Source organism: Lingula anatina, chromosome 8 (genome assembly GCF_051362555.1).
Source record: "Lingula anatina isolate TDL-2025a chromosome 8, LinAna3.0, whole genome shotgun sequence".
Taxonomy (NCBI): domain Eukaryota; kingdom Metazoa; phylum Brachiopoda; class Lingulata; order Lingulida; family Lingulidae; genus Lingula; species Lingula anatina.
In genome coordinates this window covers 6,354,152-6,379,707 of record NC_141774.1, presented here as the reverse complement: position 1 = coordinate 6,379,707, position 25,556 = coordinate 6,354,152, and the positions used below count along the sequence as shown (strand labels likewise).

At 37.0% G+C, this 25,556-nt stretch overlaps 1 protein-coding gene across 20 annotated transcripts in view; it reads right to left on the bottom strand.

Annotated features, from left to right (window-relative positions):
* Positions 1-25,556, bottom strand: part of LOC106181471 (protein argonaute-2) — a 46,816-nt gene that overhangs the window by 16,372 nt on the left and 4,888 nt on the right. For 4 of the 20 annotated variants that reach the window (XM_086994539.1, XM_086994528.1, XM_086994533.1 and 1 more), the window contains exons 3-15: positions 18,141-18,200; positions 13,046-13,144; positions 12,015-12,119; positions 10,197-10,536; positions 9,730-9,850; positions 9,286-9,467; positions 7,120-7,256; positions 5,199-5,333; positions 4,731-4,818; positions 4,144-4,291; positions 3,415-3,486; positions 3,073-3,120; positions 615-737 (exon numbers count right to left, since the gene is read on the bottom strand). In XM_086994539.1, the coding sequence (XP_086850665.1) occupies positions 615-737; positions 3,073-3,120; positions 3,415-3,486; positions 4,144-4,291; positions 4,731-4,818; positions 5,199-5,333; positions 7,120-7,256; positions 9,286-9,467; positions 9,730-9,850; positions 10,197-10,536; positions 12,015-12,119; positions 13,046-13,144; positions 18,141-18,200 (1,658 nt within the window). Of the gene's footprint in view, positions 1-614; positions 738-1,915; positions 2,057-3,072; positions 3,121-3,414; positions 3,487-4,143; positions 4,292-4,730; positions 4,819-5,198; positions 5,334-7,119; positions 7,257-8,548; positions 8,686-9,285; positions 9,468-9,729; positions 9,851-10,196; positions 10,537-12,014; positions 12,120-13,045; positions 13,145-18,140; positions 18,201-25,556 lie in introns of all 20 variants that reach the window. The other 16 variants (XM_086994532.1, XM_086994531.1, XM_086994537.1 and 13 more) reach the window with 8 other exon arrangements.

Below are 25,556 nucleotides of genomic sequence, written 5' to 3'. Positions count from 1 at the left end.
TGTTGGAATCTTACCCATATCTTCACCATTGCCATTGAAAGTATCATGTAATTTCTCAAAACGAATATTTCTACTAAACGTTTGCTTTTCCAAAAGCCATCTCTTTCAAAAGCAGACTGATGACTCAGAGTAAGCTAAATTGAGTCAACTTTCAAAATTTTCCCCCTCTCAGTCTATTTTGTTATCTTGCTTTTGATCATGCCATTCTCTGCATGCACTTTTACTTTTTCAACATCTTAATTTCATTTCTTTACTCAATTGATTTTAACTTTATTTTTTGAAAGGAACATATTGTCGTGTTGACATACCATGGTTCAGGTAGCAACCAGACTTGTTTGAATCGCTCCTTCCAGTTTAAATCTTGCCTTAAATTGTTATCAAAACGTTGGCTTGTGATTGATCCCCCACAACATTATCTAATCATTCTCATTAAAATCCATTCTTCAACTTGTAAATGAACATATTCTCTCCTTTACAAAGAAACATTTTTTTCGTTCTTGCCTCAAATTCTTAATTCTTCCTCTGTCCAATCAATCAGCTGCGTTTGTCGTTTCCATTTCTTTTCTTATTTTTACCTACCCTGCACGAAAAAACAACTATTTTCTTTCTCTTACCCTTCCGCCGTACTGTATTTTAGGAGGTGGTAACACGCGTCCCTGGACCTCCGTCATACGGTAATTAACACTGAGCCCAAACAGCTGGAGGTGCGGGTCCTGATTGAAGTCCGCTTTACGAACCTGGGGGTGCGATTTGGTACACAAGACACAGAGGTTAGAATATAATGTGCAGAGTATTGCTAGTAGTAAGTGGTGGTAGTAGAGCCGTACTCTAACAAGTACTAGTTCTAGTACTATCGGTCAGTGAGTGAGTGAGTTGCAATCGAGCTGCAGCCCTGTAGCTACGTGAAAGGAATCCTCTCTCTCCGCCTGTTTGGATTCTAACTCCCCCTACATACGCAAAAAGGGGTCTGAAAAGTCTAAAATCTCGCAGGTCAAGGGGCTGAAAATTCATTCATATGAGTCAGTCAGGTTTCGTATAGAGTACTTATGGAATTTAGGACCCCTAAACGTGATCAGTAGGTCTGAAATCCGTATTAGTCCTCTACTATCAGAACCTATAGCAGAGCAGTCCCTGCAGCTAAGGCTGGCAATGCTGGTGTTGGTAGTAAGTAGATGGTGGCGCCGCCCTATTGGTGAAGGGCAGACGCAAAGGCGAAAAATGGCGGCCATGACAGTTTGGACGCCATGGTGATTAGCAAGCGGTGTAAGTAGAGTGTCGACGCTGCCTGTCTGATCTGATCTTATCTTCCAGAAAACACAACATACTTCAGTTCTATTTGTGTATATTTCACAATGAATATATCAAGATCTATTTCTGAGTTTTCGAACTGCAGTTTTGTCCCGTGTTCTACTAAGCAAGACTGACACGTGTGGATTCTAGAGAGAGAACATGATCAGAGAGACATAGTCAACCAAGAGATTTCTGCCAGCAATTGCACAGGCTTACTTGTACGCAGATATCAACCCGTTATGCTGTACAAAATATTTTTTTGTGTTTGGGTTCAATTATAAAGAATATAAAGAGGGACAAAATTTTATTCTTCCAATTTTGAGAATTTTTCTTTCAAAGTCATTTTTGCTTCCAAAGGAAAATTTCCATATCACTGATGTAATAGTCACAAATGGTCCACCAGTAGCCTTGGCTTGTTTTGGATTATAACTGATGAGCTTTGAGCAAGTGCCAGCAGTGACCTCTAGTGTCCTACCGAGTGAGCCCCAAAACTACGGTTGACACACACACAAAAATAAATAAATAAAAAACAGCACAAAAACAACAACAACAACATGAAAAAAAATTAAGGAAAAAAAAAAAAAGACACCGCATATGAGCCCACTCGTTTGAGACAACATCTTACATCAAGATGGCTGCCTACCCTGCCGCCATATTGCAGTTTGGGCGCCGGCAACACTCGGCCTTGTACTTCGACCATTTGCGGGTTCACCGTGACCCCGAACGTTTGAAGGAACAGATCATTTTTGAAGTCTGCCTTGCCAACCTAGACAATAGTAGTGGAAAAGTAGCATTAGTGGGACTTCTTGCTTAAAAGCAGACAACACTTAACAGTGGCTCCATCTGGTGGTATCATGCAGTGGCTCCTAGGATGTAACAGTTTATCAAATCACATTTATTACTACTAAGTACTTTTCTATGAATAGAAGTTGCCCAAAAGCCCAAACCTTGTCAAATTCTATTCTTACAGTGAATTTTTTTTAATTTTTGATTTTTTGTAGAATATTCTTTCAATCTTTTAAAACATGTGCCATGCCTGCCGCTTTAAAATTTTGTGATAACTTAAAATATGTACAATAGTCTATTATTTGACAGTTTGAAAACAAAACTCGAATACTATTCTTGAATATATCACAAAAAAATGAGATGTCCAAAATATTTTATCTTTTTACCTAAGAAATACCCTACCCAAAAGGTAATATAATGAAGCATGCCAAAAGAATTCCATCAATTTAAAAATCTAACAAAAAAAATCTAAATTTGAAATAGCAGCAACAGATCTACATGTAACATCGCCATTTAGGCCAGCAACATCGACAGCAAGCAACAATAAGCTGAGGACCAATCTGGAAGAAAAAGATCTCTGCAATACAAAAAGACTTTTGCATACAATATTTACAACTTGGGGGTCCCCTGAAAAAATCATATGGCAAGTGAATCAGAAATATGAGCTTAACATAGCTTTATGTCTGAAAAAAAGAAACATTCTTATAAAAATGGGGCAAAGGCATACTAACAAACAACAATACATTTGTAATGCACTTGATGAAATATGCATTTATATTTTTTCAGATAAAAAATATATATATCCACTCAACGTTGTGCACAAATTATAAAAGTCTATCATCAATGTAAAAACTTTTCTACCAAATTAATTTTTTTCACAGTTATTTCAAATTTAATCTAATCATCATGAGGATGGAACACATCATTGCATGAACTTCATACTTTAAATACTTAATTTAACAAGGGAGAATTCAATTACTAAATAAATTCCCCTACCAGGTTATTGATCTCCCTTTCTCTCTCTGGCGCTGATCTTGCAGTTGCCTAAAAATAAGAGAAGATTCACCTAGAACATTTAAATTCTTCCTATTTATTTACTTATATTATTTATAAATTATATAATTACTTAATTTTATGATTTCTTAATCACACACGATGCCAAAGATAGAAAATGGAAGAGTACACATGATTCCAAAGATGGAAAATGAAAGAGAACTTTTCAAATTTCTAAACACATTACTCTAAGCATTTAATCCATCAGCAGTACAGTACAGTACCTTACACCAAAGAATTCAATTTGTTTTTCTAGCATTTTTTCAGAGTTTTTCCATTACTTACTTTGATCATAGTAGACGTTTGCATATCTGTGAGCTTCTTGATGCACCTCTGGCCTCCGACTATATTACACACCTGAATTATGAAAATTATTTATCATTTATAATAAGACAAAGAAGAAGAAATATTTCTTTACAAAGTCACAGTTATTATACAAGACCCTTTCACCACTGGCCCATTCAAAACGATTATGAGCCTACAAAATCAAGGTCTTAATATTATTCAATTAATATTTATGCAATAAGGGAAAATGCCCAGTCTTATCAAAATTTTTATTCCTTCAATAAATCCCAATTTGGACTAGGAGATTATAGGAAAGGGGTGATCCGAATGGCCAGTAAAGAGAAAAGTTTACGGCACAGACTGTAATATATCCACCCAAACTCAAAACTTCACCTTGTACCTCTCGTAGCAATGTTAGTCTAACATACCCCTTGCATTAGTCTGCGTGTGGGCCATTTTTCTCATATGTAAGTGGGATACGCTAGGTGTGACAGTAATTTAATGCCGCAACTTACTTCCAGAGGTAGATGTGTGTGCTTCTGTTCCTGTCCCACTTGGAGACAGGGCAATATGAATTTTATTGAAAAAGTATATGAAAAATGGGAAATATTCTAAAAGAAAGAAGATGGTCTCCCAACAAGATTTAACAGACATTTTTAACTGTAGTAAATAGCACTTCTTACTGTAACAATAATCACTCATCTAAAAACTTTCAAATGTTGAACTTACTTCCAGAGGTAGATATGTGTGCTTCTGTTCCTGCCCCACTTGGAGACAGGGGAGGTGAGGGTAGCGGAGCTTCATCTTGTACCTCTCCAGGAAATACTTGGCCACCGTGCACTCCACCGTCTGACCAGACTCCAGCTGAAGTGGGAACCTGGAAGAATGAGAGAAAAAATTAACTATTTTGTATCTAAGAGGTTGTCAATTTCTTCATGCCTGTGCATTTGCTTTCTTCAAATCGCACTTTCGAGTTTATTTATTTATTTATTTTTTATGAAACTGAAGACTACTGTGAAATAAATGAACATTCATTTTTCCTTGGTCTCTCTTTCTCTCAGCTTACAGGTATGCTTTTCTCGGACTTCCCTGAACTTAACCCCCCCCCAAAAAAAAATGCTATGGACTGTGAGCTGTTCCTTCTCTCTCTCTCTCTCTCTCTCTCTCTCTCAGTTCCAACTATTGCTGCTCTCTCATTCATGCTCTCCCTCCTCCCCTCTCTCAGTCTTCAAACTCCCCCTGCACTTTTTTAACTCCCATTCCCTCCTCTCTCCCCCCTTCCCTCCTTAATAAAAAAGGAAAGAACTCCTCCTTACGACTGAGTCTGGGCAGGTCTCCTGGTGACATTGCATACTCTGTATTTCCTCTTCATAGTTCCACAGTGGGTAATCTCCACTTTCAAACCTACAAATGTACAATTATATATTTAGATCTATCCTGGCTATCACACTGATACAAAAGTAGGGGTTATATATTTTGACAATTTTAGGCTAATACAGTTAACAAGAATGCAGCAATTTTTTTGAACATTTAACACATTTCATTCTGCCCAATTTTAAGCAATCTTTTTAATTATCAAAAACGAGATTCCTAAGTGTGACAATCAAAGATTTCTTATAACCATAACATTTTTGAAAAATAAAATTTAAATTTTGTCTTCTTTCACTTTTCTAAAAACCGACTGTTCAAATGACTTTCTGAAGCAAGTTTTCTCACATTTTTAAACATTTTCATGCCATTCTCCAAGATTTTCCAAGTCTCATTTAATCTAGCTTTTTTGATACCTTTAATTTCTTTGGTAAATTTAACTCTTTGAGAGTCTGTAAGAGGTCGCCTCTGTTCTTCAACATTGTGAATGTCCAACACCTCGCACATAAACTCAATCACTGGCTGGGCCTTGTAGAATGCAGTTGCCGACACTGGAAAATAACAAATAAAATCAATAAGTTAAAGTCCTCAGTTCTAAATTAATTTATCTATTTTTTTATTTTTGTGCTTGTTCAGATTTTTTATTTAGAGGAGAAAAGGAGCTGAGTAGATTTCACATATTTAAGAAATCAGACTCAGTTCACAAATGTATAAAATTCTTTTCACTCCTACATGTTAAGATCTTAGGAAAGAAAAAACAAAGATAATGTAACTTTAGTAACACACTTTTTTCTGAATGCCAACAAGTTAGTAAATAAAACACTGTTAAATATCTTAATCACTTGTAAATATTCCTTCACAGTTTAATTTAAGAGAATATTGTTTTAAAAACACAAAGCAGCAGCTAAAGCAAGTGTATTTGGCACAGGGAAACAGTCACACCACTGCATAGCGTACTTTTAATCAAAGTTGAAACTAGAGTTGATACTGTCTTGCAAAAATGAACACCAGGTGGCCATGATCTAGACACCAGGTGGCTTTGATTAAAAAAAATCACGAAGACTATTTGCAACAAAGCCGATGTGTTTTCTAATAATTTTTTTTCAAATCACACATCTTTTACATTGGGCGAATTGACAAGGAAGGAAAATTTGTCATATCTTTTTTAAAACAATGTTAACTATTAGTTCCTTTCTGACAACTCTTTACCCTTTGATCCACCAAAATTCTTGTTTATCATAAGGATCCTGAGAAACTGACCAGGGACATAAACAAATGTTTGAGTGCTTCTTGATACACCTAGCTGTTAATATTTATAAGGGGTCAGTTACAATACTGGCCATGCACGGACCACAACACAATTACGATAAATATAGACATGTGACAAGACAGACCACAAAGTCAACTCCATTAACTAACACAGTATTTCTGGACAATAAATTCACCCCTCTCAAATAATAATAATAATAATAATAATAATAATAATAATAATAATGTATATAAAATTCATTTGGGCAAAAAAGGGAGACCAAAAATTTTTATACCCTTAGTGCGTACACTATAAACAAAAGTTAAGATACTGCTGTAAAGACCCATTTCTTTTAAATACAAGGATTTACAAACACTTTAAAATCATTTCCCTTCTGATAAATAGAATTTTTTACAAACAATTACTACTTCTTCCCTTTTAAACCTTTCATAAGTACAACAATAAAATATCTTAATTTTAAGACTAATCTGGAAGACAGTTATACATGGCAGTAGTTTTGTTAGTAGTAAGACATTAGGTTCAGTTAGTCAAAGTAAAATTAGTATGTATCTACTGCATGCTATTCTCTACCAGTAAGTTTTGATAAGATGTCAAGTCAAGGTACAACTAATCACTAAGAGTTGGTTAATGAGTAAAAATAGTTAATCATAATCATGATCAATCAATATTGTTAATCAAAAGTAAAGATCAGGGTTGCCAACTATTCACAATCATGCTCATTCTTTAGATTGCAATCAGTGCTTTAATTTTCAGGTACTAAAAACCTCACTCAATAATCACCAAAAAAAAAATGCAATTTATGACTTAAAATCACTTTTCACAAATGTTTAATCAAAATTTTTTCAAGTATAACTAACAAAAAAATGGTTTGGATAATATTAATGATTTCCCAATATTAACAACTAATTGCTGTAGTTGTACTTTTTACCACAGTATAAACCATTATTTCACCTATTTCCACCATAACTCTAACCATGTTGGCAACCCTGGTGGCAGGAACTCTACACTAGTATTCCACTAGACTACATATCCCAGCTGCAGCCAAATGGCATCAAAAGCTTTTTTACCATCAATGTTAAGCATCATTTTCCACTGTGAAGGTCTTATGCTTTGGTGGAAACCAAACCAAACCTCTCTCCCCCCACCCAGGGGGTGGTAGTAATTCTCTGGGGGAGAGAAGAAGGAACGCCCAACAGGTGTATACCTATAAGGAATATATATAGACAAGCGATGACATAATGATTGGCTAAGCTAAAGCAAGCTGCCCCAACGCTGAGGTCAGTCCTGGCCATGCATGGAGAAATTATTATAGATGGCAGCAGCAGCAGCGGCAGCGGCAGGTCACCGTGGTGACCACAAGCAGCTGCCTTCCCAGCATGCATGGTATTGACAATCTGCAGCAGCACCTAAATTCCGCGGCTAAGGTCGAGGTGGTCATAAGCAATTCTTGTCTGCCTCTCGGACATGCATGGATAATAAATAACAGAGGAAGATGGCTGGACGGTGTCGCCATCTGGTGGTGGTAGTCGCAAGCACTTGGCACGGCAGCCGATCCAGTGGACATGCAGGTGGAGACACCTGGTGGTGACATTTCTGGCGGTGGATTGATCAGCCTTTTAACTTTCACACACGTTCGATTGATTTTAACCAATTTTATTCCTTTGCAGTCTTTTAACTTGAGCAAATTATAATCTTGGAGAAGACAACATGTGATCAAAATCTTTGTGTGTGGATAAAGTTAAAAAGCTGTCAAAAAACACGTCTTCACACACATACAAACAAGATTTCTTTTCAAAAGCCAGGATCAGGCCAGTCTTTATGCCCATACATTCAGTCAAGTGGTGATAAGCCCTTATACTTTTTAAACATAAACAACCAATCTAATCCCTCTGTTTCCCACCCAACAACAACGAGACAATCTTGAAAACTGCCATCGTATTCTCTGGCAGAAAAAACATACATCAAGTTCAGCAGTCACAACTTGGACTAGAAAAATTGGGTACAGTTTACATCAAGTCTGATGCTGGCTATCGATAATGTAGGGATCAAACATGCATGCCAAAGCATATAGAGGGTATATACTGCATCAGTGTGGACATACGCTGTCTGGAAGCTTTGTGTTGTATATACTACTGACATATTGTATTTTGCTACTATACATCTTTTTTATGCTCCATAAATTCCAAATCAGATAGACCGAAAACTGTTTTAAGTCTCATTTCTGGAATCGCCTATTACTTTGCAATCTTTTCCGTTGTTGTCCATCTTTCACCCCCCCCCCCCCCCCCCATAGACAAGTGCACTATATACAACAGTCAAGTGAAGTGCAGTATACACAACACATAGGGATTTCCATCAGCCATACATACACTGCTGTATATACACAGATATATGTGGTATGTAATAATAATAATAATATAACAGCAGACCACAGCGCCACCAACCAAGACAGTCCTCACCTGTGTCTCCCCCTTGTGGCAAAACAAAAAGACCTACCATCTATATTTAACATCATTTTCCAATGCGAAGGGCGAACACTTTGGTGGAAACCGAACCACACCTCTCTACCGCCCCCTAGTGGGTGATCGTACCCCTCGGGTGGGGAGAAAAAGGATCGCCCCACGGGTGTGTATCTGGAAATGGAGGAAAAAGGTGGCCACAGAAAATGGCGGTCATTAATACTGATATAGCTTGGTTGAAATGAGTGCAGCTGAAATGTTGGCAAGAATCTGGAAAAGAATTGCCGGAGGCCCAGAGATGCACCTATTGGATGAGGTATCATCTGCTTGAAGAAAAAAAAAGAAACTGAGAAAAACATGACAATAATTGAATATCTGACATCAAAACCTATTGTGATGCATTGCCCCAGATTTGTTACATTCTCTTTCCCTGAAACAAAAACCAACATGAACAAATTCATACAAGCATTTTGATAATTCAATACAATGTAAAAACTGGCCTATCACTTTTACAAAAAACTTCTGTATAATACACTGAAATGTGTCGCGATACTTTATGGTAAAGAAAGTCCAAACGCCATGATTCACACATAAAAAACCATGTCAAGCCTTGTGAGAAATAAATTATATTTTTAACCGCTTTTAAAAATATATGAAAATTCTGTTTTCTTTTCAATCACCTCTTTATTGTTTCCATAAGAAGTTGTTGTTTTTTTTTTTTTTTTTTTTTCATTTCAAGCATTCTAAAAAAATCTATTGGAAAACAAAACTTACGTCATGCTCGGCAAATGGCGCATGACCACATCAAGAGCCTGAATTGCTTCAAAGGGAATCTGATGAGTGCGCCCTTCCAATGACTCCTCTAAGGCAAATAGACTGATCTGAGCGACCCAGCGCACGGAAACCTTGAACACGCGATCTTTGCCCTCTCCTGGCAGAGTAACCTCCAGCTCCACCTGGTGGTCGGGGAAAAAAATCGTCAGATTTTAAATTTTATGCACATCAACCAAAGAGCTTGAGATACGAAATTTTAGCTAAGCCAGCAAAAATGAAAATAATCAACCAAATTTACTTGAGATAGAACACTGATAAACATAGAACACTGATATAATATATTTATTTTATTTTACATCAAATTACTAGAGTAGGATACTCTCAGATGAATCACAATCTACGTACTACCACACGTCCAGTTATAACTAAATCATGTCCACCCACCTTGTCCCTGCCAATGGGGAGTGGATCTCTGCTGTACAAGTTTTTCCTCCCATCAAACACAGGCTTCTGGCCAGCAAAGATCTTCTGTTGATATGCTTGCACCATAGTCTCGATAATCTCCCTGTACGATAAAGAGATCATGACATCATTTACATAATCAATTTATAATCTTCTTTCTATTAATATGGCTCAGGTGATCCATGCATGAACATTTTTTTAAAATTCATTTTCCTTAAAATTTTATAGTACAACATTACTTTTAAAATAATACTTACTGTTTTCATAATATTAAATTCAGGTCTGTTGGTAGAAAGCACATTACAGTCGCATTCAGAACAGATGATGCTATATACGAGGTATGGAGACCCGAGTGCATAGATTTAGCACCCAAATATCCAGACTTCTGGGTAATTCCAGAGTATCTTCACCTGTATAAAACCAAACCCCTGTCACACTTCAAAACTTACCTGTTTACTCTCCTTGGGCACTTATCCGGCGTGATGGCCACATCATAGTGGTGGATGTATCCTTTGGGAATTCGCACTTGGAAATGGTTGGCTCGGAGCAAGATGGGACGCCCCTCCACACCGTGATTCGGGCGAGCGGGACACGTGAACTCGATCGGTGGGGGTGGCTGTCCTGGGGCAGAGGGTGGAGGTCCTGGCGGTCCCGGTGGACCTGGGGGTCCCGGCGGGCCTGGTGGTAGTCCCCCTGGCTGTCCCGGGGGTCCTGGCATGTGCCCAGGGGGCCCTGGAGGGTGGCCTGGGGGTCCCGGGGGGCCTGGGGGACCAGGAGGGCCTGGTGGACCTGTGTATAAACATTAACGTAAGTGAGGTAAAGGAGGGAAATCACACAACTGTAATGCAGGAACCAGTTTGCAAAAATCTGGAGCCTGAAAATGGTTTACGCATTTAGACCAAAGTTTTAGTCTAACTGCTCCAAAACAATGCAGTCATACTGGTGGCAGAATTCAATGAATTGCTATGACTGTTCAATAACAAGAAAACTTCTAACATTTCAGACTAAAACTTGCTTGATGTGTAAGAAGTTTTTTAATTTAACTTGAACTGAAGTAGACTAAAACTTTGGTCTAAATTCTGACAAAGGGAAACATTTTTCTCATTTATTTGCTAAAACAATAATTCAATATTCCAACAGCAATAACATTTCTTAGATCCCATTGTAAAAAAAGCTACACCTATTATGAGAGCAAAGTAACTATAACCTTATATATGGACTTCCACTGCTTAGTACAGGATTTTTATATATGGAGGTCCATTACTCTTTTTATCATTTTTACAAGTAGTCTGAACATAAATCCAATGATACCAACAGTAGCAACAACGTCAATGACAGTATAACAGTAACAATACTAGACATGTTAATACATATCTACAGTACATATATTCACAAGTCAACTATGTCAAGACTTCTTACAAAAATCTCCATCCAGAAGATTTCAGTGTTCAAACACTAAGTGCATGTGAACGTATATTCTACACTTGTTGATTTTAAGGTACCATGACATCACATGACCTAAAGGTACCATGACATCACATGACCTAAAGGTACCATGACGTCACATGACCTTAATGTACCATGACATCACATGACCTTAGGGTACCATGACATCACATGACCTAAAGGTACCATGACATCACATGACTTATAGGTACCATGACATCACATGATTTAAAGGTACCATGACACCCTGCAAAGTTTACATTTTGCCTACTTTAAATTGGATCATTTTCAAGTTAAAGTGTAAGCATAAATCAATTTTAAGTAAATGTTTCATAGTTCATTCATAATGATCTCAAGGTACCTTTGCCATCTCTAGTGTTACAGATCATTTCAAAAACGCTACTTTAAGGCGTTTCCAGTAAAGATGGGTCCATCTAACCTAAGACATCTCTTCTAGAGGTGTGTTTCCATTGAAGATGCACCCACATAACTTAAAACAATTCTTATCCTCACTCACTTCCTAGAAGACCCAGATAAATTAGACAAACCCATATTTACTGGGTACATGAATAAAGCATGAGTTAAGAGTTTTGTCGATTATTTCCTCAGCATACAGTACTTAAGACTGGATGTATAATTTTGTCCTAGCTGTTGACATATGCCATAAAGTTCACAGACAGTCAGAAGATGTCAACAGTAAAGAACCAGAGTAGATACACAGTCCAAAGAACTGCATCAATTTTTTACAATTACAAAACCATCAAAAGAAGAAAAATTGTCAAAACCATTCACATGTCGTCTCGACACAGGTGTGACCTTACTTGTCAAATTAGGAAGATTGGGCAACCCAGAAATGCCTAAAATGTCTCCTCCAAAACTCGATCTGCTGGGTTGTAACCCGGGCGGCCCGGCCAATCCCTGTGAAGCTGAAAATACATAAAGAAGCAGACACGTACAGTGAAAGCTGCAGGGGATGCCCTTCCAAGTTCCAGGGGGGTCCCACTGGTATGCTGGGGGTTTCCATTCCGACAAACAGGGGCTCCCTCTAAAGCATGATTATATGTGTGCACATTTGAAGATGGAGAGATAAAAGAGACAAGCATATTGGTAATATAATAGATATATATATTTACACATACAATATGTCAGGCTGATATTTTTCTACAGCACAAGAAAGCAGAAAGCAGCTCCAAATATTTTAATGCTTTTTTAGCGATCAGATAGCAGAAATGTAGAGCCAATATGTTCAGTTTCAATAACCAATCAAAACTTCTAAAAACTGAGGTTTTATAAGACCAGTGAAATAAAAGATGTCTTAGGAAATCTGCTTTGGCAATAAAAAGTACTATTTTTTAAATTTCTTTTTTCAGAATGATCTTGGAAATTCCAATTTACTTTCAAATTAATCCAACTGAAAACCAATCAATGCAAACAACTCCAACAATGCTTTAAGACATCAAGTTCCCATAATGCAAGAGGGCAGCAAGTTCCCATGGTGCACTGGGGCTTCCTGTACACTCTGGGGAACACTCAATAAAAAGGGCTTGAGCCCGAAAAAAAATTGTCTAAACTTAAGACCAAAAATTTAGTTTACTTTACTTTAATTCAAGATAAATCCATGCTTATTCAAATGAAAATGAATTACTGTGTCCCTTTAAAAAAAGAGAAAGGCAAAACTTACTTTATCAACACTGAACTACTGTGGAATTCTCTTAGAACTAAAGCCTAGACCAAATAGCAGGCTAAAGTTCTTTAGTGAAACCCACACCCCAAGCATTTGAGAACTGCTCTGCATGCTTTCTCGCGCTGCTATACCAGCCTCTATAGAAAGTAAAACTCGTGGTCACATTACCTGGATACGGCAAGCTATTACCTGGGTAAGGCAAGCTATCTCCTCCTAGCGGAGGCCGTGTGGTCTGGAGACTCGGCGGTCCTGGGAGACCTTGGGAGGCTAGAACAGAAATAATATAATAGTTTTATTGAGGGAAAATAGAAAAGCAATTTAATTTTTTTTTTTATGTAATTTTTTTTTTCGGGAGGGGGGGGGGGGCACTTTTCAGTCTTGCAGCTAGAAAGACTTAGAGTCCAAAACAGAGGTGCAAACTGTGTGAATATAGAGTTATTAAAGAAAATCAGAAGCAAGGGTTTTCCCAGCAGACTATCTAGCCATCATTTGGACGGCCACCAACGTCACCGGACAGCCTAAATTTGCAAAGACAGCTAGACGGCTTATGGATTTTTTCTTTTCTTTTTTTGGAAATATTATGGCTTTGGGCATATTAAGAATCCCAGAAATTTTGTAGGAAATTACAGATGCTAAATTTGGACGGGCTGTATCCCCAATCCTGGGAAAACCCCTTCTCAGGAATATAACAATAAGACTTATTAACACATCTTTCGACATTGAATCATTCCATGTCATAGGAACCTTTTGAACATTTACAGTAAACTTTTAAGGCACAAAAACATTGGTTTGGGACACACTGGATGAATCCATGTCATCCAAATTTTTTTAGCAATTACCGTAGACACACGACAAATTCTCATTTCTCAAACCACAGAAACAAGCATGAAATGCATGCTAAAATCCCATTCCTTTCCCCCTGAAAGCAAAACTAATTCCAGGTACTCGTGAGATGGGAAATATTGATCTGTCTCTGAAAACTAACACGTAATGTCTTAATTTAGGCCGTCACAACAGTATCTTGATTTTGGCTATCAAAGGTAGTAGACGGGCGACACTTCTTAGCACTTTCACGCATCAACCTCGGATGACCTTGCAAACAACCAAGGGGCTCGTTTAACATGGAAGGTGTGAAGCAAGAAGAAAAGAATTGGTCATAGTTTTTAATCACATTTTACTCAACTTAAAACCAAGAGAAATCGGTAGTCCCAACTAAATCCGATTTTGAGCTGTATTATATGGCTAATATTTTAGACCAGTACTTTCTTTAAGCAAACTACAATGGAATTATCGTGCACGTAAGTAAAGCACATTCTTGGCTTTTAAGCAGAGACCAATATTCTAATAAAATTCTCCTTTGTGGTGGTTTCATATAAAGAAGATTTTATCATCAAGTTGTGAGATTATACTAAGAACTACAACAGTGTCAAGACAGAGCACTAATCCAAAATATTCATCTTAATTTTTTTTTTCCTTTTCTTCTCCATTTTCAACTTGAGCCCAATTTCCAGGTTTTTTTTTTTTTTTTGTGTGTGTGTGAAACTGGCCCCATTGAAAATCTAAAAGCAGCTTGACTACCAGCTAAGTAATACTCCCCTAGATTTAAATCTAAAAAGTGAGCCATGTCATTTCTACAAGGTCAGTTCAAACAGGGTTGCTTTAAAATGGATACTGGCTAAACTAGCACTATCAGATGACCCGAAAACAATTTAACGAAGCCACCATGCACATAATTACAATACTCTTTGCTAAATCTAACTGTGAAAACTGAAACTGAGATTCACAAGTGGAACAAGGCAGCAAAGCTGTCAAATGTACAGACAAAAAACTGAAAATAAAGATGCAAAATAGGTCATTTTGTCAATTTTGATGCAATAATAAATAATGTATATAATAGCACTGTCAGTCAACACTGAATTTTAATCATGCACAACAGGTAAAATGGTCAATAACATGAGCGGACCCAGAGATATTTTCTGACAGTATTCCAAAGTATCTATTTTGATCCATCCTCCATTTTGATGGTCTTCCAACAGAAGAAAAAATAGATACCAGGCAAGATAAACTTAATAACCTGACTGTCTTCTGGAAGACCCAGAAGATGGTCTCAATCTACCCTTTCAATAAGATTACAGTTTCAGGACCATGAGTTTAAATTCACATGATGAAAGTCTCAATATTTGAAAAATGATGACAGTGCATAAAATAATATTACATAAGTAACATAATGTTTAAAGACATAAAAAACAATACAACTGCTTATGTGGAAATACAGAAATGTCAGAGCCTCAGGCGGATGAGAGTTAAAAGTCACAAATGCAAGTGTTTGAGAAAAAATTATAAAGGAAAACATAACAAAACTAGAAAAGTGCTCCGAGAGTGCAGACCTCTGCCAAGGTAGCAATTGTTGATTATTATTGATTATTGTCCTCTTTGGCCCACTTCTGACAGTTCCTGAAAATTTCAGCAAAATCCGTCCATAACTTTTTGAGTTATGTTGATGACAAACAGGGGTGAAAATATAACGGTTAACCTCCTTGGCAGAGGTAAATATAATTCCAATGAAGCTGTTATTCAAACTTTTAATCTTTGAGTTTGATATATATATATATATATAGAACAGGCTGCATTTTAGTCCTGTGTTTCTTTTTTGAAAGTTTGACAATCATAAGTAACACGGTTTTCCCATAATGGTCATCATGGCAGAAGCACCAAAAATTGTGTTTTCTTCTATTTTGATGCAACATTACATAATACTTAACAGCATAATGCATCAATTTTTAATAATAAAATATGTGTCATGGATTTTCAGAAAATGTGACTAGCATGGGTCTTCAAGCCCGTGGAGGTTCTAAGTCGCACCTTGAAAATGCCAGGAAGTGAAAAATTAAATTTTCACAAATAACTGTTAAATTGCCAGAAAAATTTACCAAACAGACTGCATTGCCTACTGAAGCTGTATGTTAGACCCATGTTTCTTTCCTGTAAGTTTGAGAACAGTAAGTGACATGATTTCCCTTAAATGGTCATCATAGGAGCAGTGCCCAAAATAGGTTTTTTTTCAAATTTTGATGCAACATTACATAATGTTTAACAGCATAATGACCATCAAATGTTATTTATAAAATATTAGTAACATGGACATTCAGAAAACATGACAAGCAAAGGTCTTCACGATCATGGAACTTCAAAGTCACACCTTAAAATTCCAACATGTGAAAAATTAAATTTTCACAAAAAACTGTTTAACTGCCAGAAAAAGTTACCAAACAGACTGCATTGCCTACTGAAGCTGTATTTTAGTCCCATGTTTCTTTCCTGTAAGTTTGAGAACAGTAAGTGACATGATTTTCCTTAAATGGTCATCATGGGAGCAGTGCCCAAAATAGGGGTTTCTTCAAATTTTGATGCAATATTACATAATGTTTAACAGCATAATGACCATTAATTTTTAATTATAAAATATTAGTATCACAGATATTCAGAAAATGTGACTAGCAAAGGTCTTCAGGCCCATGGAACTTCAAAGTCACATCTTGAAAATGCCAAAATGTAAACAAGACAGCACTGTTCTGAAATGGGTTTATTTCCGTTTTTAACATTTTTTTAACATAAAACAAAATAAACAATTTACTGCCATTTTTTTATGACCAACTAAGAAAATTGATGAGATGAGAAAAGTATCAATAGAACAGTGTTAAATGTCCAATTTTCTCCATTCTGAGATTCTGAACATAGTGGATGATTGAATCTGACAAACTGCAATGATATGAGTTTATTTCCGTTTTTGACACTTGATTACACAATACATGATAACAAATTTACCATCATTTTTACATAATCAACTAACAATGTTGTAAAGATGCAGGAAATGTCAAACAAACACTTTTACGTATCTTATTACTTAAATAATAAGGCTATTAACATGCCTAAGAAATCTGAGGAAATCTGAGGAAATGTGAAAAAACAGCATAACTTCTAAAATAATGCCCCGATTATGCTGATTTTCGAGTTCAACCTGCGTTTTAGTAAGACTGACCATTCCTGTGAGTTTAATGACAATTGGGCTTTCTGTTTTTCTTATATTGTGTTTACAGTGTTGCATATATGCTGAACAATGAAAAAAACGCATAACTACTAAAATAGTGGCCCGATCATGCTGATTTTCGAACTTGACCTGCGTTTTAGTAAGATTGATTACTCCTGTGAGTTTCATGACAACAGGCCTAACGGTTTTCCTTGAAATGTGTTTACAAGGTTGCATATATGCTGAAAACTGAAAAAACAGCATAACTTCTACAATAATGGCCCGATCATGCTGATTTTCGAACTTGACCTGCGTTTTATGAATATTCATCAGCTCTGTAAATATAAAGCCAAAAAGTGAAACTGCCTTCCACTTATCGTGTTTACAAGGAAAGTGAACGGCGCCGGCGACGGCATCGGCATCGGCAGCGGCATCGGCATTGGCGACGGCGACGACAGACGCAGGTGATGGCAATATGTACAGACACATCTGTGTCTGTACATAAAACGTGATTCAACTCTGCGATGAGACTTCAATCACAACGCCAGCCAGACCTTTTTTGTCTGGATATCTGATGGTTAAGTAAAGCCCATTTCCGGGTTTAAACAGCCTCTGTCTAAACCCGGCTAGAGAAACAGCAGGCTCACTCCAGCACTGTAAGTTTAGCCAAAAACTGAACATTCTTATTTGGCTTAGGAATATTTTACTTTTTTCAAAAAATTAAAGACTGATACTCACAACTATTTTATATTTTTAATCATAAGCATCAGTTTTTAATCCATTGAATCATACCACCCCCCCCACAACTTCATCACAAATATTTCTTTTCAACTGAAATTATCCAGGCCAGAGTAACCCGTAAGCATCACATATTGCGAAAAAACAATATCACATAGAGGCTACATTGTATTATATGGGTCGATGATGAGCAAGTTATGGAATCGAGACGCTTACACTCGGTCGCAATCCGCGATGCTTTCAAGTTACAGGGCCCAGCCCTTTGGCTGAAATTAGTTGTATCCCAGAGTAACCTTAGGGGTCATTCAGAACAGGGGACTTACTAGTCCAAGGATCAAATATGGCCGACCCACTTGAATACTTCCCCACGGGATATCTATCCAGTGTCTATTAGCGGATCAGACGGCAAGCTTTGTAGTAGGTCGCCATATTTGACCCTCAGACAACTTAGTCCTCTATTCTGAATGGGGCCTTAGAAGTTATCCATATAAATTATACCTTGCCAGAGAGATTCATCGGGCGGCCTGCTGGGCTGGTTAGTACTGAGCCAACTGGACGCTAAAAATACAGTGCAAAATATTAGAATTCATGTGACAGTGAAAGTATTAGACTTCTAAAACACACTCAGAGTAATACAAAATATTAAAATTCATGTGAAAGTATTAGATTTCTATAACACACTCAACCTGATAAAAAATATTAGAATTCATGTGACAGTGAAAATATTAGAATTCGTGTGACAGTGAAAATAATAGACTTCTAATCTTCAACACACTCACACATAAGAATTTAAGTGAATTTAAGCCAAAGTATTAGACGTGTAGTCTTCAACAAACTCAGACTAATCCAAAATATTAGAATTCATGTGACAGTGAAAGTATTAGATTTCTAGTCTTCAAAATATTCCGACATGTACAAAATACTAGAATTCATCTGGCAGTGAAAGTATTAGATTTCTACAACATACACAGACAGACACAAAATATTAAAATTCACATGACAGTGAGGGTATTAGATTTCTAGTTCTCAACACAGATGGATACAAAACATTAGAATTCATGTGACAGTGAAAGTGTTAGGCCCCCATTCAGAATAGGGGACTACTAGTAACTAGGCCAAGTGTCAAATATGGCCAACCCACTCAAATACTTCCCCAGGGGATATCTATCATGTCTACTAGAGGATTAGGCTCTGTTCCCATAGATTTTAGATCAATCTATCCCCGCGGGGAGTCTCACTAGATTACTTTCAAATAATCCGACTTAAATGTCCGTCCCGCCTACTACAAGCTGTAAGGGGATAATTAACTTTCGTGTCCGCCCGGCTGACAGCTATTTAGCGTGAACCCCCAGGGAGTTAGGTCGATCTAAAGTAGGTCGATCTAATCTATGGAAATGGGGTGTCAGACTGCAAGCTTTGTAGTGGGTTGCCATATTTGACCCTCTGACTTGTTAGTGCCCCATGAAGCTATTCAGAACAGATTATCCGAGTACTACCTGAGCCGCCGATTAAATATGGTTGACCCCACTTCAAAAGCCAAGCTATGATGGTCACCTCATCTCCTTAGCAGGTGCCTAGCAATTAGACCTTGGAGCCAAGGTTTAATCTGATTAATGGTACGTGTGGAAGAAGGGAGACCATCGCTTTTGAAGTGAGGTCGACCATGTTTAGTCCGTGGATCAGTTAATACGATCATTTATTCTGAATTGCCCCTATTCTGAATGGGGCCTTACAACTTCTAGCAATCACAATTTAAAAGTGGTAGCAAAACTGCTGTATTTCTTCCAAAATGATCAAATTAGGACCAAAAAAAAAAAAACTTGGTGATGATTAAAGATATTAGTCACTGGACACACAGACTGTGAGAAATTCTGCTTCAGGATGTAGAACAAATCTTTATTCACAACCCCATTCCCACAGATTTTAGATCGATCTATCCCTGTGGGGAGTCTCACTAGATTACTGTCATCTTAGCCGGCTTAAATGTCTGTCCCGCCTACTAAAAGCTGCAAGGGGGTAATTAACTACCGTGTGCCTCGGCTGACAGCAAACAAGCGTGAACCCCCAGGGAGTTAGGTCGATCTAGATGGATCGCTCTAAATCTATGGGAATGCACTCCAAGTGACTCCTCGCTACTAAAATCCAGGTCTTATTAATGGATTAGCTCAAGTCTCAGATTGATGAGCACAAATGCCTAATCTAAGGATTGTGTTAGAAAACAGCAATTATTTTGTTTATAAGTACTAAAATATATTATTTTTTATCTCTGGCTCACAAAGAAATATATAGAGTGAAAACTTCCTTCAAGAAAAGCACCTGCTCACATTTACGCTCTATATCATAACTGCAGAAAACTAATCAGTAGTGGTGTTTTAATGTTTGACAATAAAAAAATTCAGAAGCAGTTAGTATCTATATACACCAGCTGGTAAAAATAAGATGTTACCGTCAGCTGTTACTGCCCCAATATAGGAAGTGTTCCGTCATGTTCAATATAGTTTCAATCAAAGATTCATACCTGCTTTTTATTTCAGAATCACAGTTTCAACTGAACTACACCAGAGACAAAAGCTCCAAATCTGAATTTTTTCCCTTTTTTTATTTTTTCTTCCTAACACACCACTTTCACCTTTCGTTTAATAATGTCAGTCTTTTTTGCTTTGTTTCAGTATCACTTTAATACTCCCATCAATGTGTAAAGTGGAGTCTTTTATCTTGAATAGCAACTTGCTTGTGAGCGATTTTACCAAGAAAATGCTTTGTCTAAATTTCCTAACACTACAGTAACCGATTTATTTTCCCCTTTAAGGATATTCAGTTGCATTATCACTTCTAAATTACAAGTTACAAATTTGATGCTTATCTTCTTATGTAAAATTAATCAAAACCCCCAAAAATTACAAAACTATTATAAAACTGATGTTGAAACCGGTCATGCAACAGCTTTTAAAAAAATAGTATTCTGTATTTTTTCCCTAATTTCTTTATAAGTAGATCACTTTCCTGAATACAGAAAAACAATAATCTGTTAAATATTTCCAAGTTTTTCTTCCTGTTTGTCATAAAATAAACATATTTTCTTCTTATTCACTTTCATCTTTACTAGTGAATGTGAACTCTACAGTCCTTGCCAACAAAGTGCTTCTTTTCTAGTAGAATCTAGAGAATTTAATTATTTTCTCTTCCTGAGTGACAAGAAAATACCAAGAAAATTCCTTTGTAATTGTTCTGTAATAGATAAAGTGCTTCTTTTTCCTTGTAAAAACCACAAATCTTAATCATTCTCTTCCTGAGAGACCACCGCAAATTATGAAAATTACTTGCAACCGTAATGTAACACACAGACAATGAGTCAAGAGGTCACTTTTAATCCTTACAATGAAAGGTTAAAACGGAGGACCTTAACGTCTAGTGGAAATTTAATACATTTACTCACGCATGCACACAGATGCACGCACACAGTCAAATGGAGAGGCAGATTAACCACCTAACTTTCATAACACACAACAAAACCAACATATTTACTCAACACACCTGAAAAATTCAATACACAAATACAAGAGAGAGAGAGAGAGTGAGAGAGATTCAGTCAAATAAAGGGGCAGATTAACCACCTAACTTTCATAACACATAACAAAACCAACACATTTACTCAACACACCTGAAAAATTCAATACACAAATACAAGAGAGAGAGAGAGAGAGAGAGAGAGATTCAGTCAAATAGAGGGGCAGATTAACCACCTAACTTTCATAACACATAACAAAACCAACACATTTACTCAACACACCTGAAAAATTCAATACACAAATACAAGAGAGAGAGAGAGAGAGAGAGAGAGAGATTCAGTCAAATAGAGGGGCAGGTTAACCACCTAACTTTCATAACACATAACAAAACCAACACATTTACTCAACACACCCGAAAAATTCAATACACAAATACAAGAGAGAGAGAGAGTGTGAGAGAGATTCAGTCAAATAGAGGGGCAGATTAACCACCTAACTTTCATAACACATAACAAAACCAACACATTTACTCAACACACCTGAAAAATCCAACACAAATTCGTGAGAGAGAGAGAGAGAGAGAGAGAAAGAGAGATACTCACCATGAGAAGTCACAGATGTTGTAAGAGGCAAGGAAGGATTATCAGACCAAGCAAATATCCTGGCAATATTGGTCAACTCCGCTCCTCCTCCTCGCCCTAACCCTCTATCAGAAGCCATACCACTAAATCCTGACTCGCGACTCAGTATACGCTATCACAGATTTCTTATCACTATAACAAATCTTTTGATTTAAATCAGCATCAACTCTTGTAGAGACCCAAGAAACTGAGGTTTATAATCCGCTGTTACAATTCTTGAACACTCTCCACGCTTCCAATTCATACATGGATTGCATTACATCGAAATCCAGAGGAAAAAAATCTATGCCACCTTGTGCTACTGGACCTATTAATGCTTTTGTCTGAATTCTGCCAGGTATAATTCTCTCCGCTTTATATGCTACATTGGATGCATTAAGACCCATGAAAAAACTATACTTCGTCGTTGCTCCCTACGTGATAACCAATTTCTTCCTGTCTCCGTCTCTGTTATAAACCAGGTGTAATTATCTTCTATTCATATGCTACTTTGGTCGGAATTAGATCCAGGAAGCGACGGAAGACGGTCCTCGCCAATGTGTTACCTGGTCACTCGCTGCCAATACTTCTGATATTAGCTGCAGAATATTCTCTCTCTCTACACACGTGTTACTTTATTATAAAAGTCTCAAGGTGCCCCCACTCAATATAGTCTCCACACTTTACAGCATCCACAGCTGTTGCTGCCTTTGTCCTTGTAGTATGGATATGAAAATCCCAGCCAGCCTTTCCTATTATAATTCAGCTATAATTGGTTATTAATGCCTCTATCCCTGCATCAATTCATGCAACCTTAAAAGTACTCCTTTGATGACGACACTGGCCTTACTTCCATATATTGATAGTCTTAGCGCCTATCAGGCCAGTATTCTCCCGTCATCCTCATTTTATCAAGTCTCGTCAAAGGATAAAAGTTTCTTCTTACCGAACAACCTAATGATTTTTTTAAAAGCAAGTCTTAAATATGAGCAGAACATACAGTGAAATAACCTTCAAATATTTCTAGACAAAATTCTATACAACCTTCACTTCCACATACACTTAACAATAAAATTGAAGAAAATAATTTTCAAATATCTTCCTCGACCAAAATTAACTCTGCAACAGTCAGTCTGATGTATTATATATTATATATATATACTTTACCCTATCTGATAGCAACCACTCTTATCAATATAATTCTTATTAATCAACGATTCCCAAGGCTACAGGCTAGCACTATCTTCCCTGCGAGCAATGCACGTTCCATCACACAATTTGAACTCCAATAGTACAATGCCACAAATATCAATTGTGTCACGTCCATATGATAAAGCTAGGAGATAGACGCCCACATAGTATCAGTGGCAACGTTCTATAATTGTCATATTTCTCGTCAGGTCTGTTCATTAATTTCACATGGTGATTACAGTGATAAGGGGCCCGTTTCACAAAGAAAAAAGAAATCCCCCGTTTTTTCCCTTTTTTTAAGAGTATTGGAGTCTGAAAAATTAGTCTAGATTTTTTTACCCAAATTCTACCTTTTGTGTTTAGGAACAATTCAGCATTGGGATAATTGTGCCTGTTTAATTACAAGAAAGAAATTCAGACCAATTATTTACTTTATTTAAGTACAGACACTACTCATTTTGTGACCTAAGTAAGAGTTTAAACCAATTCTAGAGCTAAAATTCCTTTGTGACACTTGCCCCAAATGTGCTGTGTGGAAAAAGATTCCTTTTAAGCATCTTAATTAACACTAAGTGGCAAGGCTGTAGAAGACAACAGTCTCAGTGACGATATGTCATTTTTTCACTGACAGCCACGTCTATATGTTGAATGTGTTATAGCGGATTTGGCAATAGATATATTATAAATAAATCAATTAGGACCCATTGTCTATATTCTAATATATATATATATATATATATATATATATATATATATATTTAGTTTATCACAGGGTCAGAGGGGATGCAAGGTTAATGTACTGGTGCCTTGATACGATACTTTCTCAAAGATTTATAACACCTCTAGTTCATTGTTTTCAACGTTTATCAATTTTAATTGCTCAAAATGTTTTCACATGAACATCTTTCTTTCAAAGTTTTTTTTTTTTTTTCTTGAACTACAATTTATTTTTATCACTTAGATTTACTCTGATAAAGAAAATATAGTAATTCAAATTTGTCTATATTGATCTAGCTACTAACTACCGTCAACCCCAAGCTGGTGTCTCAAAGCAGACACCCTACACACTGCTGGCACTGGCGTGCAACAGCTGATGTGGGGCAGCAGCCTGTTTACACAAGAAAACTTTGGACTGATATTGGTCAAAACTTTTAGTAAAACAAAAAAAAATTCTATCTACTTTGAACCAAGGTGAATCAGTAACAGTCCTGTAAGAAAAATTACGCTTGTTTTATAACAAAAAAGTAGAGAAAAGATGCAGCTCCTATTAAATTCATTTCAATACTCCGATACAGCAGCCAATAACAAATTCCTTGAATCATAAATAAACCAATACAAGTAGGCCTGTTTTTAATCCAAATTCTCTCTCCCTCTCTCTCTCTCTCTCTCTCTCTCTCTCTCTCAAACGAACAAGCCCCAACATTGTTAAAGTACATTCAGCTTCTGCCATTAAATACCACTTAATCTACATCTTTTTTTTTCTCTCTTTCAATCCCATCTTTTATATGGGAACGCCAATAACTGCATTCTCAGTTTAAACACAGTCTATTTTCATATTAGGACTGCCTACGCATGCAAAAGGAGATTACGTAAAATAAAAAAATCACATCTTCTGAGGTTTCCCCCATCTTTGCAGCCGACAGAAACCTAGATAGACATTTTCAATTATCAGAAGTCAAGGACATGTAGCTTTTTAATAAGTTATAGCCCCTCATTGATTAGTCTACACAAAGAGAAACGTCAGAGGAACAATACGGATAGGGCGCATTCCAAGTCAATTTGTGACAGCCCAACTTAGTGCATTCTTTCTCAAGATGTGATGTGATGTGATTATGTTTTCTTACTGTATGCCTCAATCTAACGCCACAAAATTTATCTCATCCACACTTGCAGAGTAGCAGACTAATTTTACTGTTTAAATAGCACTAACTATGGCAAGCCATAAAGCGAACTGGAAACACAGCCAGATATCCATCCGTCTCCTTTAATACCAATCAATAAGAAGTGGAGAATAAATTTGCCTTCAAACAATGACCAAATTCCATCCCCTTTTATGATGAGAAAAACTAAAAATACCTTGGGTCTGTTCCAAAAAGGACTTCAGCATGTAAATTTGCCTCAACTTAAGACCAGAATTTTTGCAGCTTTACCAAGAATACCAGCTCCTCCTGTCCCCTTTTTCCCTTCAAGTGCACCTCACAGCCTGTTCTCCACTTACTGATTTGAATAAGGAAAGAATACTAGTTCCCCCTTCCCCCCCGCCCCCTTTTAAGTGCACCTCACAGCTGGGATAGCGCTAACACTCGCCAATTTAGCCAAATGCTAAAACTGACTAAAATTGGCTAAACAAAAAGGGCTTGATTTGACTAATTTTAATCAAATTAGAACCATTTGGATAACAAATTGCCAAAAAAGTGGTGATTTGGCAAAGGGAAAAAAATTGCTAGCGCTACCCAAGCTCACAGCCTCCACTCATTTTGAATAAGGAAAAAATGAGTTTTTTTTCTGCCTCCCCCCTTCCCACCCCGCAAAACATCCACCTTATTTAGATAAGAATACAGAATTTTTTTTCCTGTCTCCCCCCTCCCCTAAAT